The following is a 12,694-nucleotide window of genomic DNA, read 5'->3' as shown; positions in this document are numbered from 1 at the left end:
CCGGAGGCGGTCACGGAAACTACCGCTCGTGTTGCTCGAGCTCCTGGGCAGCTGAGGCGCCTGGATTCGCTGTTTCGAGGCGCGCGCAAACTCAACGCCGCGAAGCATTCCTTCTACGGATCGCCTCTTCCCGCTGCGACTTATCCGATGCAAAGTTACACCGAAGCGCCCTCCCCTCTACCTTGTATCCGTCCAGCAGCGCGGCAACGCAGCCGGCCAGCGAGACGGATGCCAGGGTGACGTACATGTTCTTGACCTTGCTATGCTGCTTCGCTGGCAACAGAGAAACCTCCACCAGCTCTCCGTCCTTCCCGACCTGCTGCAGATAGTCGTTGGCGCTGGAATCGGAGTCCAACATGGTGCAAATAAAGTCCTTCACCTGAGTCACCGAGAAGGAAAGGGGGATGCCTCCAAGGAAGAGCGTCCGCGCCCTTCTTTCCTTTCGGTCACGCCAAAACGTGCCGTTTTCGAACTTGGGGTCGTGCCGCAGCTTCGGCACGGACGCGGCGAGCGCGTCACCGTTGCTGAAATCGCTTGCCGTGCCGCAACGCTGCGCAGCTCCCTCCTCCATGGCCTCCTTGGCGGCCGCCGCGCTCGAATTCAGTCGCGCCATTTGGCGCTCCAGCCGCTGACTCGTCTCCAAGCGCCGACGCTCCTTGCGCGTCAGACCCTCAGGCATCGGCTTGGGTGGAGGCGCTGCCTCTGCCCGACGTCGCTTCCGCGGATGTGCCAAGCTCACAGAAGCGGCACATGCGGTACTCGGTAAAGAAGACGGGGCGACAGCCGACGACTCCGGGACCCGCTTGCGCGATACCTGCGGTTCCGTAGGTGAACAAGAGAGTGGCAATCGAAAAGGTGACGCGGAGGGAAGAAGTGTGGGCGCGTCATCACCTGGGCGATCCGACAAGAGGTCTTCAGGTGAAGCGCCCGCCTCCTGCGCCTTTCGGCGCTTTGCATCGCGCCGCTGCTTTTTGCGCATGACAGCTCTGCTAGGCATCGCGTGTTTCGCCCGACAACTGACAAGGGACAGACAGACACGTGTGAAACTTTGTGCAGTGCGAAACGAGAAAGGATTGCGTGAAGACACACACAGCGAACTCATGGCATGGCGAAAATATAGGCAGCAGAGATAAAGCTGAGGAGCGCAAGAAATCAACCGCATCGATGAGGGCGGCGGGACCATCCCTCGAGGCGGCCCAGCGCGCGAGCCCTATGGGAACATCACGCGGCAAGATGAGCAGTTGCGCAGCAAGCGGAAAGAGAAGGCGGCACTCCTACTGTGGCCCGCTTGTGGTTGGGGAGTGAAGCGAGGAGCCGAAGAACTGCCTGCGCATTGGTTCTCTTTAGGGAAACAGACGAGCGACCCAGTCGCGTGCGTACATCTCGGACGGAATTGCCTATTCAGTATGGAACGGAGTTGCCGGCAGAGCCAAGGCGAATGAATGCTGCGCTCCTCACGAAGAGGAAACGTCAAAGTGGTATAGAGCAGACAAAGCGGCGCTCAGCAGAGTGTCAGACGGGCATCAAAGCAGCGTAGAAAAAAAAACCCACGGAAAGGAAAAAGATGAACTTGACGGCACAAACCGAAATGCATCCAAACCGGTATCAAAGCAATAAAATCGAGCACTCCTTTGCGATAACTTTCCTCGCAGAAAAGGGATAAAGTGTTAGGTGGGAAAGCCGATGGTAAAGGAGAATAGGGTGGCTCATCCGAGGCTACAGCCCCGCTGCGCCCTCCGTGGGGTTAAGGCCGCGGCCGCAGCACATTAGCAAAGGGGCCATGGGCGCGTCGGTAGTGCGATAAGATACGCAGGACAGCACGTGCAGGCAAAGCAGTCATCCTGTTTTCGACAGCGTCAGCTGGCGGAGCATCCGCAGCAATGAAAAAGGTCACCTCAAACGGACCTCCCTTCACGGAATGCAATCGCGAGAGATGGTCGTGGGCAGAGCGTCGGCTAGCGGGTAGCATGTGCAAAACGTTTCAGCAAGGCACTTCATCCCTTCATCAGTCATACACAGTCTCCTCCACAACTGGAACGGTACCCGACAAGTCGTTCTCTTGCCGGCTGAGCTCTTCGATGATTTGCAGTCGCTTGCTGCACGTAGAACTAAGGACTCCGCCTGTGCGACGGTCCTCAAGAAGTAACACCACACTCGCTAGGAATGCAAGGAAAGCTGAAAGCGAGAACAGCGCCTCGGTCCACATGTACGCCACCAATGGCGGTTGCGACTGCGTCATCCCTGCCGTGCTGCTGCTATTTTCCCGGAAGTGATCGAGGATAGCCCCCACGAGCATTGGAAAAATTGCCAGCCCAATGTTCTGGATTGAGGTCATCGCGCCGTAGGCCACCCCCACAACTGTGCCGGAAACAACCCATGGCACCGAGGGCCACAGCCCAGACACCAGACAGCTGTAGAAGCACCCCATGAGCACGACGAGAACGCCACCAGGAATCATTGTCGCCATAAACAGCACGTGGATGGTGGCGAAACAGATGCACGCAAGTATGAGCCACCATGTGTTGCGGCCCACCGAGTCCACAGCCAATCCGATGACCGGACTCGTCAGGGCGGAAGTAATCTGATAAAAAGAGAGGTAGCGGGACGCTTTATCGCCGGTGTAGCCGTACTTTACCTCGAAGAAGTTTTTGCCAACACCCACGAAAGGGAATATCGCCGTGTAGCACAGCACACAAACGATGCACAGCAGCCAATACGCAAACGGCATCCGCAAAAGGTCTGAAACGCGCAGCGTCTCAGCGTCAGCCACCGTGTCCCGCTCTTCCTCTGTAGGAACGGCTATGTAGCCGGTGCGCTCAGCATAGCGGTCCGCCATGACGGCCACACTGCACGCACCCACTGAGATGAGAGAAGCAACCACGCCGGAAAAAGCAGCCGCACTGACACCCCACTTATTCGAAATCGCTGGTGCGCATAAAAAGTTGAAGGATGAGCCGACGCGAGAGAAGCTGATGGTGATTCCAAAAGCGAGTGCCATGCCGCGACGGCCCTTGAACCATCGCGCCACAAAAGCGGACTGAGCGACGGAGAGAGACTCCCCACCAAGGCCGAACACGATGCGACCGACCAGAAGAGCCCAATACACCGTCTCATAGACACCAAAGCAGAACAGCGCGGAGCCAGCCAGAACAAGTGCACTGAAAAGGAGCATGGCCTTACGCAGTCCGACATATTTGTCGATGAGGAGGCCACCCGCGACGGAGAGTACCGTATTTGGCCATGCGTACACGCTATAGAGGTACTGGTTCATGCTTTCCGTGTAGGTCTTGTGGTGCGCTTTGAAGTGCTTCGCGATGGTGTTGCCACTACCACTGCCGATGGAGCCGGGAAAGTCGTAGATGTAGTAGCTCCCGAACGTGAGGAAGCACGCGAAGACAAGCACATACCAGCAAAGCTCACGGGACTCATGCCGAAGGATTTGCCACAAGAGCGCTCCCCTTTCCGTCACAGTATGGGCGCTGCTTTCGGACGCCATCGCTTACAACGGCAAGCGGAGCGGTCCGAGGGGAGTGAAAAAGGGCACGACGTGCCCAAGGGCATGGACTTCTCCGGTAAAAAAAAAAACGGGTGTGGACGGGCACCGAGCACAGCGACCACAGACCTCGTGTGCACCTCGACAGCGATACAGTGTATGGTCGGCGGCTTAGTCGGTGTACGCACACGCAGAGCACTCACGGTGCTCCTCGTGACAGAAGCACTATGACACACCTCACGCTGGAGTGCGAAAGAAGAGAAAAGGAGAGCGGCGAGGTGTTCGGGTGTGTAGATCTCACGAACCGAACCAGCGACGACGGCTGCAGAGGGAGGTGTAAGCGAGTGACGCGTCTACCGCTGGTGTGGCCTCAGAGGACAGAGTACCGCGGGCAGCAGAGATGCCCTCTCCACCGTCGCACGGTAATGGGAGAGGGGTGTGTATGCGTAGGCTTGAACGATGAGAAGTGCACGCCAGATGCTAAAAAAGATGCCGTCACGCCGGGAGCACAAGAGCCGAGATGGGAGCCTGCAGCCGGTCAAAAAGAGGCACAAAAAGAGAGGGCCACTCGGTGCAGTGCCGGCAGGTGTGCAGGTCCTTTTCGTCTGCGAAGAAACGCACAGGGTGCACCCTCTCACGAGACCATTTGGCAGTGAAAACAGCGAAAGAGCGCCGAGCCCACTATAGGACAAAGGAAAGCCGTACGAGAGAGAGAAAGCTGGAGGCCCGCGCCCGGAGAAGTGCCATGCGTGAGAGCCGAGAGAAAACAAAAAGAGTGCATGTGAGTAGAGAGTGCCATCGAAGGTCTCCGTGTTGGAGGCGGTAAATCGAAAATTGGCCATCGCTCGTGCGGTGCAGCACAACACATTAAGAATACCGTCTTTTTTTCTTTTCGAGACGGAAAGCGAATGAGCAGCACAGTTGAGGATCTGCACTCCATCGCATGCTCGAGACAGCTTCAAAGACGCCAACCGTCTTCCACGTACTTCCAGCGTGCGCGGCACCTCGCACAGACTTCTTTTGTATCCTTCATGTATAACTCTTTTTTTTGCATCTTAGTGAACCTTCGTAGTGCTCGGCGCATCATATCAGCTGCCTTGTGGCGAAAGTCGGGAGAGCCCTGTGTGCTGAACTCAGTACGTGTGCAGACGTCGATCTTGTCACGTGCACCCATGAATAAAGAAGAATGGTAAGGAAGTATCGGTTAGGTGGCACCATCAAGTGTGAGAGGCTGTTTCCAAGCGCGGCACCCTCGTGCGCTGTCGCATTCACGATTCAGTCATGCTGAAGGGAAACACGTCAAACAGCACAGCCAAAACAAAGAAAGAAACTGAGTAAGACGACGATCCCTTGCATCAAAGAAAAATATCAGAAAAGCGGCACAGCAAAAAAAAATGCAGGGTGGAAAGCGAAAAGACTAAACCATGTCGATGGGAGCCAGCTGCACTACGCAAAAGGGTAAAACTGCCCGCACGCGAAGAGGACAAAAGGTGTCCACGGATGGTGCACCGTAGTGCATGCTGCGCCTCCGTGCATCCGCTGCTTCCCTATATGCACCATTATGCGCCCCAAAACAAGGAAGTAGCTTCCGCTACAAAGCGCAAGTCGAGCAATGCGCGAGAGATCCGCGTGCATGCATCGCGCTGCGCAGGTTTGTCCTCCTTTCGTCTGCACCTCTCACTCCTGGCGATAGGTATCGCACCGGTTACGCGGACAAGCCCCTTCCCTGCGCGCGCGCACCGGACGACGTAAACAACGCCATCGCAGTCACGGAAGAAAGACTAAGAAAATAAATCGCAAGCCACTCCATTCTGGCGTGCCTGGGATGCCCTTCCGGTAGCTTCAGAAAGCGCCCCTCACCCCCTCAATACGTCGCGAGACGGCATACTTCCGCACAAAGCGGTCAGCAAGACGCTTGACAGAAGAGGGAGGGACGAAAACCGAAAGGGTGCAGAGACTACGGCGGCGAACCGCCTCGCATACGCGTCCACCATCCTCACCACCGCCACATGCGTCGCCGGTAATCGCTCTTCTTTCTCACATCGCCTGCATCTGCATCACTCCTCCTTCGCCGCATCCCCATGCGGGTCAAGAATGGCGCACCCGAGTGCTCCCAGGTAGCCGTCATGCTCGAGGAAGTGGGCATGGCAGTCCCCGGAGGACCAGTACTTCATCGCCCCACTGATCAAACTCCAAATCATCGCATTGTCGCGCACAAAGCCGCCAGCGAAGAAGATGTTCGGCACCCCGTGTAGGCGTGCATGCAAGTACGCCAGCTGCGTTACGTTACTTGCGATCATGTTCAGCAGGGACCGCACAATATCAATCGCCGATGCCACCTTGGCTCCGTTGCCGAGAGGCAGGTGCGAGAGCATAAAGGGGGCCTTCGACGCCTTCGGCGACAGTATCTCACCCGCTGCGTCGTCGTCTGCATAGTGGTCGGTGATGCTACTGCGCTTCATGTCGTAAAACCGCTCCGTCCCCAGCCTGCCGAAGGTGCTCGCCACCGTCTCACTGAACAGCATGGCAGGCAGGTCCTTTGCGTTGTAGCCATAGATGTCACCAACGAGCAAGTCAACGTTCTTGTTGTCGCCCGGACCGTCCAGTCGCATAATCTCCATGACCTCCTCCCACGATGTGAGATTCGTCATCGTGCGGATTAGGCCCCAAAACGTTGCGCCGCCGATGGGGGAGCCGCCCACACGAACATGCGCCCCGTCAGCGCCGGTGCATTTAATGAAAGAGATACCAGAGCCAATGTTGATGAGCAGGTACGGAAACGGCGAGAAGCCGTCCCCACTGCTCACCAGTCGATGCGGATGATGGACGCCGGTCAACGGATCCACTGTGAAGACGGACTCGGGCGCGACGCGTAGCACCAGGTTAAGCCCCTTCACGACGGCATCCATCTCTTTCACCACGTCAAACTCGATACCCAGGACGCTTCGCGCCATTGAAGCATATTTGAACGCCCCTCCACCCGTGGCGCGTACGTGCGTGGTGTACTGCGGCTTGAAGTAGTTGATGGCGTGGAAGCTGGCGAGATAATCAGCAAAACGCGGGACCTGTTGGGAGGGAATCTTCAAGAAACGGAACGTTCCGACGCGCGAGTGCTGACGTGCGTGCAACTCCTTCTCAGCTGCTTCCTCATCCGCAAAGAAACGGAATGTGCGCAGGCCCAATTTCTCCGACAGCGACGACGCCTCGACAATGGTCGATGGGAACCTCGTGAAGGAACCACTCATAGGGGGCATAATGAAGGCGATTTTCGCAAATGTGCCACCGATGTCAATGGTGACCGGAACGCGTAGATCAAAGCCACACATCGAGCTGAGCTTTGTGCCGCTGCTCTCAACGTCGCTCGCGTCCTCCTGCCAGTCGGCGCTGTGTGCGGTGAGCGGTGAGGTGGCGTTACCGCTGTAGAGCTTCTCGAACACGGAGCTGAAGTAGATGTGCACGGCCTCGCGACGAATCTTTCCAAAGGGGGTGAGGAAGGTGCTGTGGTCGCTGAACGCGTGCGGGTGGAGGTGCACGAATTCTGGGACCTGTGACGGGTGCAGCTCCTGCTCTCCAGCGATGCTAGCGAGGTCGGCAGCGATAACTGACTTGCCGTACTCCACCAGGTCTGTCCAGCCGAGTTGCCGCACAGGGCCGTCGCAGCAGTGGGACTGGTGCCACTCGAACTCGATCGTGTCACGGTTCGGGTACACAACCGCGATAATCGGCTTCAGTGGGTCGCAGTAGACGAAGATGGCGTTAATGTACCTCGAAACGGAAAAGATGCGTTCCAGCTCCGCGGCGATGGCGTACTGGTAGGAAACTGGCCAGAGGATTCCCAGCGGCTCCCCAAGAAACGTAACAGTGCCATCGCGCTTCCACTGCGCCGCGATCTCAAGGCGCCTGCGCGGCTCATCTTTCCTCGTGACGGCCAGTCGGCCAATGCCAACACCGTCGGAGAGGTCGCTGATCGGCTCTAGGTCGAGCTGCATCGAGGGCGCCGGCGTACCATCGATAGTACACACACCGACACCGTTTTCGTAGCTCACCTCACACACTAGCGGCACGTAGCACACACTGACGTGCTCCATCAAGCTGAAGGGGGTGCTCTCCTGTGAGACACTCAAAATAATCTTTCGGACGCATCCCCCAAGCTGCTTCTGGAAGGCACGGAAAAAGATGAACCGAAGAAGGGAACTGTCCTGCCGCTTGAGGTGGATGAGACGTGAACGCAGCTGAAAGGTGCGGCTAAAGAACCAGTTGTACAATGCGCTGTGCCGGTGCAGCGCGCGGCTGAGCTGCAGGCGACTCCTGCTAAAGAGCGACGGCGAGGTGACCAGGAGAGTCGGGTGGAATTTCACGAAGGCTTCCTGCAGGTGAGCAGCGCCCACCGTGGCAATGGCGTTACCCTGGCTCAGCATGCCGAGCACGCACACTCGGTGAAAAAGCACCGCCATAGGACTGAACCAAACCATTGACTCCCTTTTGAACGACAACGGAAGCACGCCAGTCATCAGCAAGAGGCTTAGATCGTGCAAGACGGCGGAGTGCCGCACCGGCAGCAGCACACTACCGTCGTCGCTCACAACACTATTCGTGTTGTCCATTGTGTACGTGAAGACGGAATCCGTCGTCACGTGCTCCTTCACAGGTGCAACCGGCCTCAGCCGCCCCTTCTGCTCGACAAGCTCGAAAGGGACGAGCCGGATGCTGAGATCCTTCGCGGTCGCGTGGGCGTCCTCGTCACCAAATGGGCTGGTGTACATGACGACCTCAAGATTGGTGGAGCGGCACGTGAGCAGCGTCGCCACAGAGCTGCGGTCCCCAACGGCAACGCGGATCTTGTAGTGGTCCAACAGAGCCCGCATCGTGCTGCGCTTACCCGCCAGCGGCACCGTCGTGAAACCGTACAACGCGCAAGCCACTTCAAGAATAACAATGCTGCGACTCGGCTCGGACGCCACGCCGATCAGATCACCAGCACGGAAGCCCATCTCTAAGAGACCAGCTCCAAGCTCTCGCGCGCGGATGTCCACCGTACCGTACGTCATCCACTGCGGTTCCCCGAGCTCGCTGGTCGCGCCAAGGCACTTGAAGGTTCGGAAGCGGGTCACACTGCGTTCCCACATCTCCCCGAGCGTCCGCACCCCTGCCAGTGGATTAAGTGCCCTGTTGTCGAAGCACATGTCCCCCTTACCTTTGAGAGCCTCCATCGTCAGCAGAGGTGGTTCACCCGGCACCGGCGAGGCACTGTAGTTCTGGGCCCAGCGCACAAACCACACCAGTGCAGCGCACAGCACCAGAGAGGTGAAACTGAAGGAAAAGAGCCACCACCCAAACATGGCAATAAAGGCTGCCTCCAGCCACGCATTTGAAGTAGGATTGGAGTGCTCGTGGTTGGCAGCCTCGACAAGAGAGAAAGCGTTGAAGCGCGAAGGCGCGCGCGCTTGGGCACTGCCGCTGATGTTCAGTGCAACCGTCACACGGCATGTGATGCCAAAGTGGTCCGACAAGTACGTGTACGGGCGACGGCTGCTCACCACGTACTTTTCTAGGTGTGGCTTCTCAACCTGAACGCGCCTCTCCGCCAGAAAGTAGTCCTGCCGCTGCGGTATCGACTCGTAGCGCTCCAGCTTTGACAGCTTTGGGAAGAAAAGAATGGGTGGGCGAGTCGGGGGGTTCTGCCCCGTCTCCTCATAAATGACATCCCGTACAGATCCAATGTCCTGAAACAGGTTTAGCATCTCCAGGAACCTCTTCGAGGGATGCCCAGTCACGGGGTCGATGCCGTGGATATTGAAGTCGCCAGCGATGATGAACGGTAGCTCTGCTCCCCGCTGCCGTGGCGCCCCCGGTCTGTAGCCGTCCTTGTGCTGCTCCTGCACCTGGGCGAGGGCTGCCTCCACGAAGCGGTGAACCTGTTGCATCTGCGACGATTCGGAAGGCAGGTTGTCCTCCGGGCGCAGATGGACATTGAAGAAGACAATGCGTTGGCTTCCATCGCCCTCCAGAGCAGGCACTTCCACTTCTGCAAACAGACACCCTTTGCTGACCGATGCCTCGCCTCGCTCGCGGGTGCGAAATGTGTAGGAGCCACGGTGCCATACAGGAAAGCGCGAAGCAATGATGAGGCCGTTGTCCGAGCACACGTTATACCGCAGCATTGTAAAGTAAGACGGCTGCCGCGAAATTACATAGTATTGAAGTCCCTTCGCCTTCAGCCCATCCAGGAGCATCTTCTGATAGCAGAGCTGCTTCTGAAGAATGTACGGGAAATAGCTCGTGGCGTATACCTCCTGCAGCAGCACTACATCGTACGCGTCGACGGTAGCAAGAAAGGTTTCGATGCGCTCATGCTGATACCCACCACTACCTCGAGGAAGGATATTGAAATTGTAGCTCAGCACTCGCACCGAGGCACAACTATCACCGCCCGCAGACATCATGAAGTGCTCACTTCTGCCGCGTCGCGTGTATGCTTAAGTTCTCTGGTCCACTAATGCTGCTATTGATATCGTGCAACAGAGCAACGCCCGCGGCATCGCAGTCCGCAGGGATGCAACAACAAAACGCGAGCACAGCGCGCAGAAGAGTGTCAGAGAGAGAGTGTGTGTGTGCGAACGCAACAGAGTCGATGCGTACCGCGATGGCCTAACGCTAAACTTTCGAACCGAATCCAGCGAGAAAAATCGAAAGGAAGCGTCGAGCGAACGCCAGCAACGTCAGCCGTCAGCTGTGGAAGTCCGCTGAAACGATAGCTAGGTGCACACCAAAGCGGTTTTGCTCAACGCGCAGCGCACCCGGGCAGCATATTAAGTGCCGCTTGCCTGACGGAGTGCGAGCTGCTAGTAGCGAGCGTTATTTTTTCAACATGGTTGCATGTTGGGCCTTAGAGCACTCCAAAACGCTCACGATAAAAAAACGAAGGGAGAGTAATAACGAGCTTCAGCTGTGACCTTGACACGTGCGCACACTTGACCATTAGATGCCAACGCGGCGGCGCCGACGCTGTCGATGCGCACGTGTAGAGGCATGAGAAGAACAGTTTTCAACTTCCGTGTGCCAGCGCATGCCCCGACACCGTCTCGCTTCGCAGCACCTCCACGGCGCAGCGCCATTCCGCTGAAGGTGTGTGGAATGGGGAATCTCAAGTTACCAGCCACCCGCTGAAGCGCAGTGCACAGCAACGGAGGAGGCCCCGCGGTTCGCCTCCACTCGCTCCCACCGGCGTCTTCTATACCGCTAGACAGCTTCCGATTGTCGTTGAAAGCACTTCGAAAAAATCACCTGAACATCTTTGGCGAATAGATTTTTCGGGTCGGCAGCAATCTGCCGCTCCGGCCCCTGCCACCGCTGAAGATCGCCTGCCACAGCGCGCATATATGCAAATCACGATATGACGCCATCAAAGATCGCTGCGATGCCATGCAAAATGAGCACCATTGCGTCGAGAGTGTGGTAGAGCGTGAAGTCGAAGGAGAGGAGCTGAGCCAGCTCGATCACCAGCAAGGGCAGCGAGGACAGCAGAAACGTCAGGACAATCCCGCAGAGAAGACGGCCGATGCGGTCCGTGGAGTTTTTGCCGTACTTGTACGACTACACAAGCAGCGGCCCGGCGCAGGCTCCGTGGGCTACCATCTCAATCAAGCAAAAAGCCAGATAGGCACCGCGCAGCTTTTCAGAGGTGTGCTGTAGTCGCACAAAGATGGCATAGTACACTAAGGTGATGCACAAGACGCTAAAATGATACAAAGGGCACGCAAGTGGCATCGAGACCTCACAGACGTGCACGATGCCCCACCAGCACACGTGTCAGCAGCAACACACGGCAGAGAGAGAGGGAGACAAGTATCAGCTACAAGGCTCAGTCTGACGAGGTAAAAGGAAAGTCGACTCACACGCCGCTGCCAGACTTCTTCCGTGCGCCATCATGCTCACAGATGGCCAAGACGCTGATGTCGCTCTGACACACAACACGGCCGCAGCGGGGAGAGGGGAGGGGCAGCACACTGCGGCACTGTTTTTTTTTCCTCCTTCTCTCCCCTTTTTATATTTAGCCTGTGGATGGCATCTGTCAACGGCGACGACGGCAGACCATTTGAAGAGCGCCAACGAGAGCTTAAAGGGCATGAAAAAGAGGAGAAGCAGGAGAGAGGAGAAAGTTGAGAGTCTTGGATCGCCTGCTCTGAAGAGGCCATCGTGGTACTGCGCAGAAAGAGTCGGTCAATAAGCATCAAGATGATTCATGATAGTCATTGAACAGCATCAGCTTCCTTCTCTTCGCGCTGGTGCCACAAAGACCACAGCGCGGTCAACGTCGATGCAAGGCGAATGGCAGGATAGCGCAAAGGCCACTCCAATGCCACAGTGACAGATGAAAAGAATACGCCAGCGCAGCACGTTACTTTACCTCCTCTGTGTAGTACAATATGCGCTTAACCCAGGCAGCAACAAAAGCGATCCCGCGAAGGAGTGACGGAGGGGGAAGGGGAGAGGTGAATTGGGGGCGGCCTGTCTCTCTGCCCTGATCCGTGCGCCCCGTGCTAGTTCTAGTCCTCGACGGCGGCGCCCTTCCACACATGGCGACACGCCGTATCCGAGCAGGCAAAGTAAAGTGTCATGTCTTCCTGTGGTTGGCCAAGAGGGTTTACGAAGCACGCAACACCCTTCCTGCCGCACCGGGGGCATGGCTTGTCAGGATCCCGCTGCGCGGTTGGGTCGCTAGCAAACTCGGCAATAAGATCCATGCCGCCGATCGCGTCTGCTTTCATCTTCAGGTTTATAACGTGGACGAGCTTGCAGTCATCGTGCTGCTCGGTCGTTTTGCAGTAGTTGCAGCGCCAGGTCATGCTGTAGTTGTCATCGCCGCACTCGGGATAAAGGAGGTTATTGCACCGTGAGCAGAAGAGCATCGGTGCGGTGGTGGCATTGCCGATGCTCAGGTGCGTGATCTCCTCCGTCTCCATGGCGCCTAAGGCAACAGCGCGATAGGATAGGCACGAACCTTATGAAAGGGGAAAGCAGAGAGCGAAGAACAGCAGCGGCCACTCTCGATGTCGCTGGGGCGGTGCACAGAAACGTGCCTATTCTTCTATCCGCTGGCTGCCCCCTCTGCCTTCACAGCACTCTGCTGAAAAGAGAGATGTGACAGATGCACACACTGAGGGGTCGGCGTCCCTCGCACGACAAATCAAATGACGCAAC

The 12,694-nt window shown here is 57.2% G+C and overlaps 4 protein-coding genes across 4 annotated transcripts; all 4 read right to left on the bottom strand.

Moving 5' to 3' along the window:
* Window positions 1-91: 91 nt before the first annotated feature.
* On the bottom strand, window positions 92-1,102 carry LSCM1_03026 (uncharacterized protein; the record flags this gene model as incomplete). The annotated part of the gene is made up of 1 exon (XM_067320580.1): window positions 92-1,102. The coding sequence occupies one exon, from the start codon at window positions 1,100-1,102 to the stop codon at window positions 92-94; it is 1,011 nt and encodes a 336-aa protein (XP_067177190.1).
* A 903-nt stretch (window positions 1,103-2,005) lies between these two features.
* LSCM1_03025 (uncharacterized protein) lies at window positions 2,006-3,496 on the bottom strand (the record flags this gene model as incomplete). Its single annotated transcript, XM_067320579.1, has 1 exon — window positions 2,006-3,496. The coding sequence occupies one exon, from the start codon at window positions 3,494-3,496 to the stop codon at window positions 2,006-2,008; it is 1,491 nt and encodes a 496-aa protein (XP_067177189.1).
* A 2,054-nt stretch (window positions 3,497-5,550) lies between these two features.
* Window positions 5,551-9,936, bottom strand: LSCM1_03024 (uncharacterized protein; the record flags this gene model as incomplete). Its single annotated transcript, XM_067320578.1, has 1 exon — window positions 5,551-9,936. The coding sequence occupies one exon, from the start codon at window positions 9,934-9,936 to the stop codon at window positions 5,551-5,553; it is 4,386 nt and encodes a 1,461-aa protein (XP_067177188.1).
* Window positions 9,937-12,039: 2,103 nt separating this feature from the next.
* LSCM1_03023 (uncharacterized protein) lies at window positions 12,040-12,456 on the bottom strand (the record flags this gene model as incomplete). The annotated part of the gene is made up of 1 exon (XM_067320577.1): window positions 12,040-12,456. The coding sequence occupies one exon, from the start codon at window positions 12,454-12,456 to the stop codon at window positions 12,040-12,042; it is 417 nt and encodes a 138-aa protein (XP_067177187.1).
* Between the last annotated feature and the right edge of the window lie 238 nt (window positions 12,457-12,694).

This window comes from Leishmania martiniquensis, chromosome 28 (assembly GCF_017916325.1).
Source record: "Leishmania martiniquensis isolate LSCM1 chromosome 28, whole genome shotgun sequence".
Lineage (NCBI taxonomy): Eukaryota > Euglenozoa > Kinetoplastea > Trypanosomatida > Trypanosomatidae > Leishmania > Leishmania martiniquensis.
This window is presented reverse-complemented; position numbering and strand designations above follow the sequence as displayed.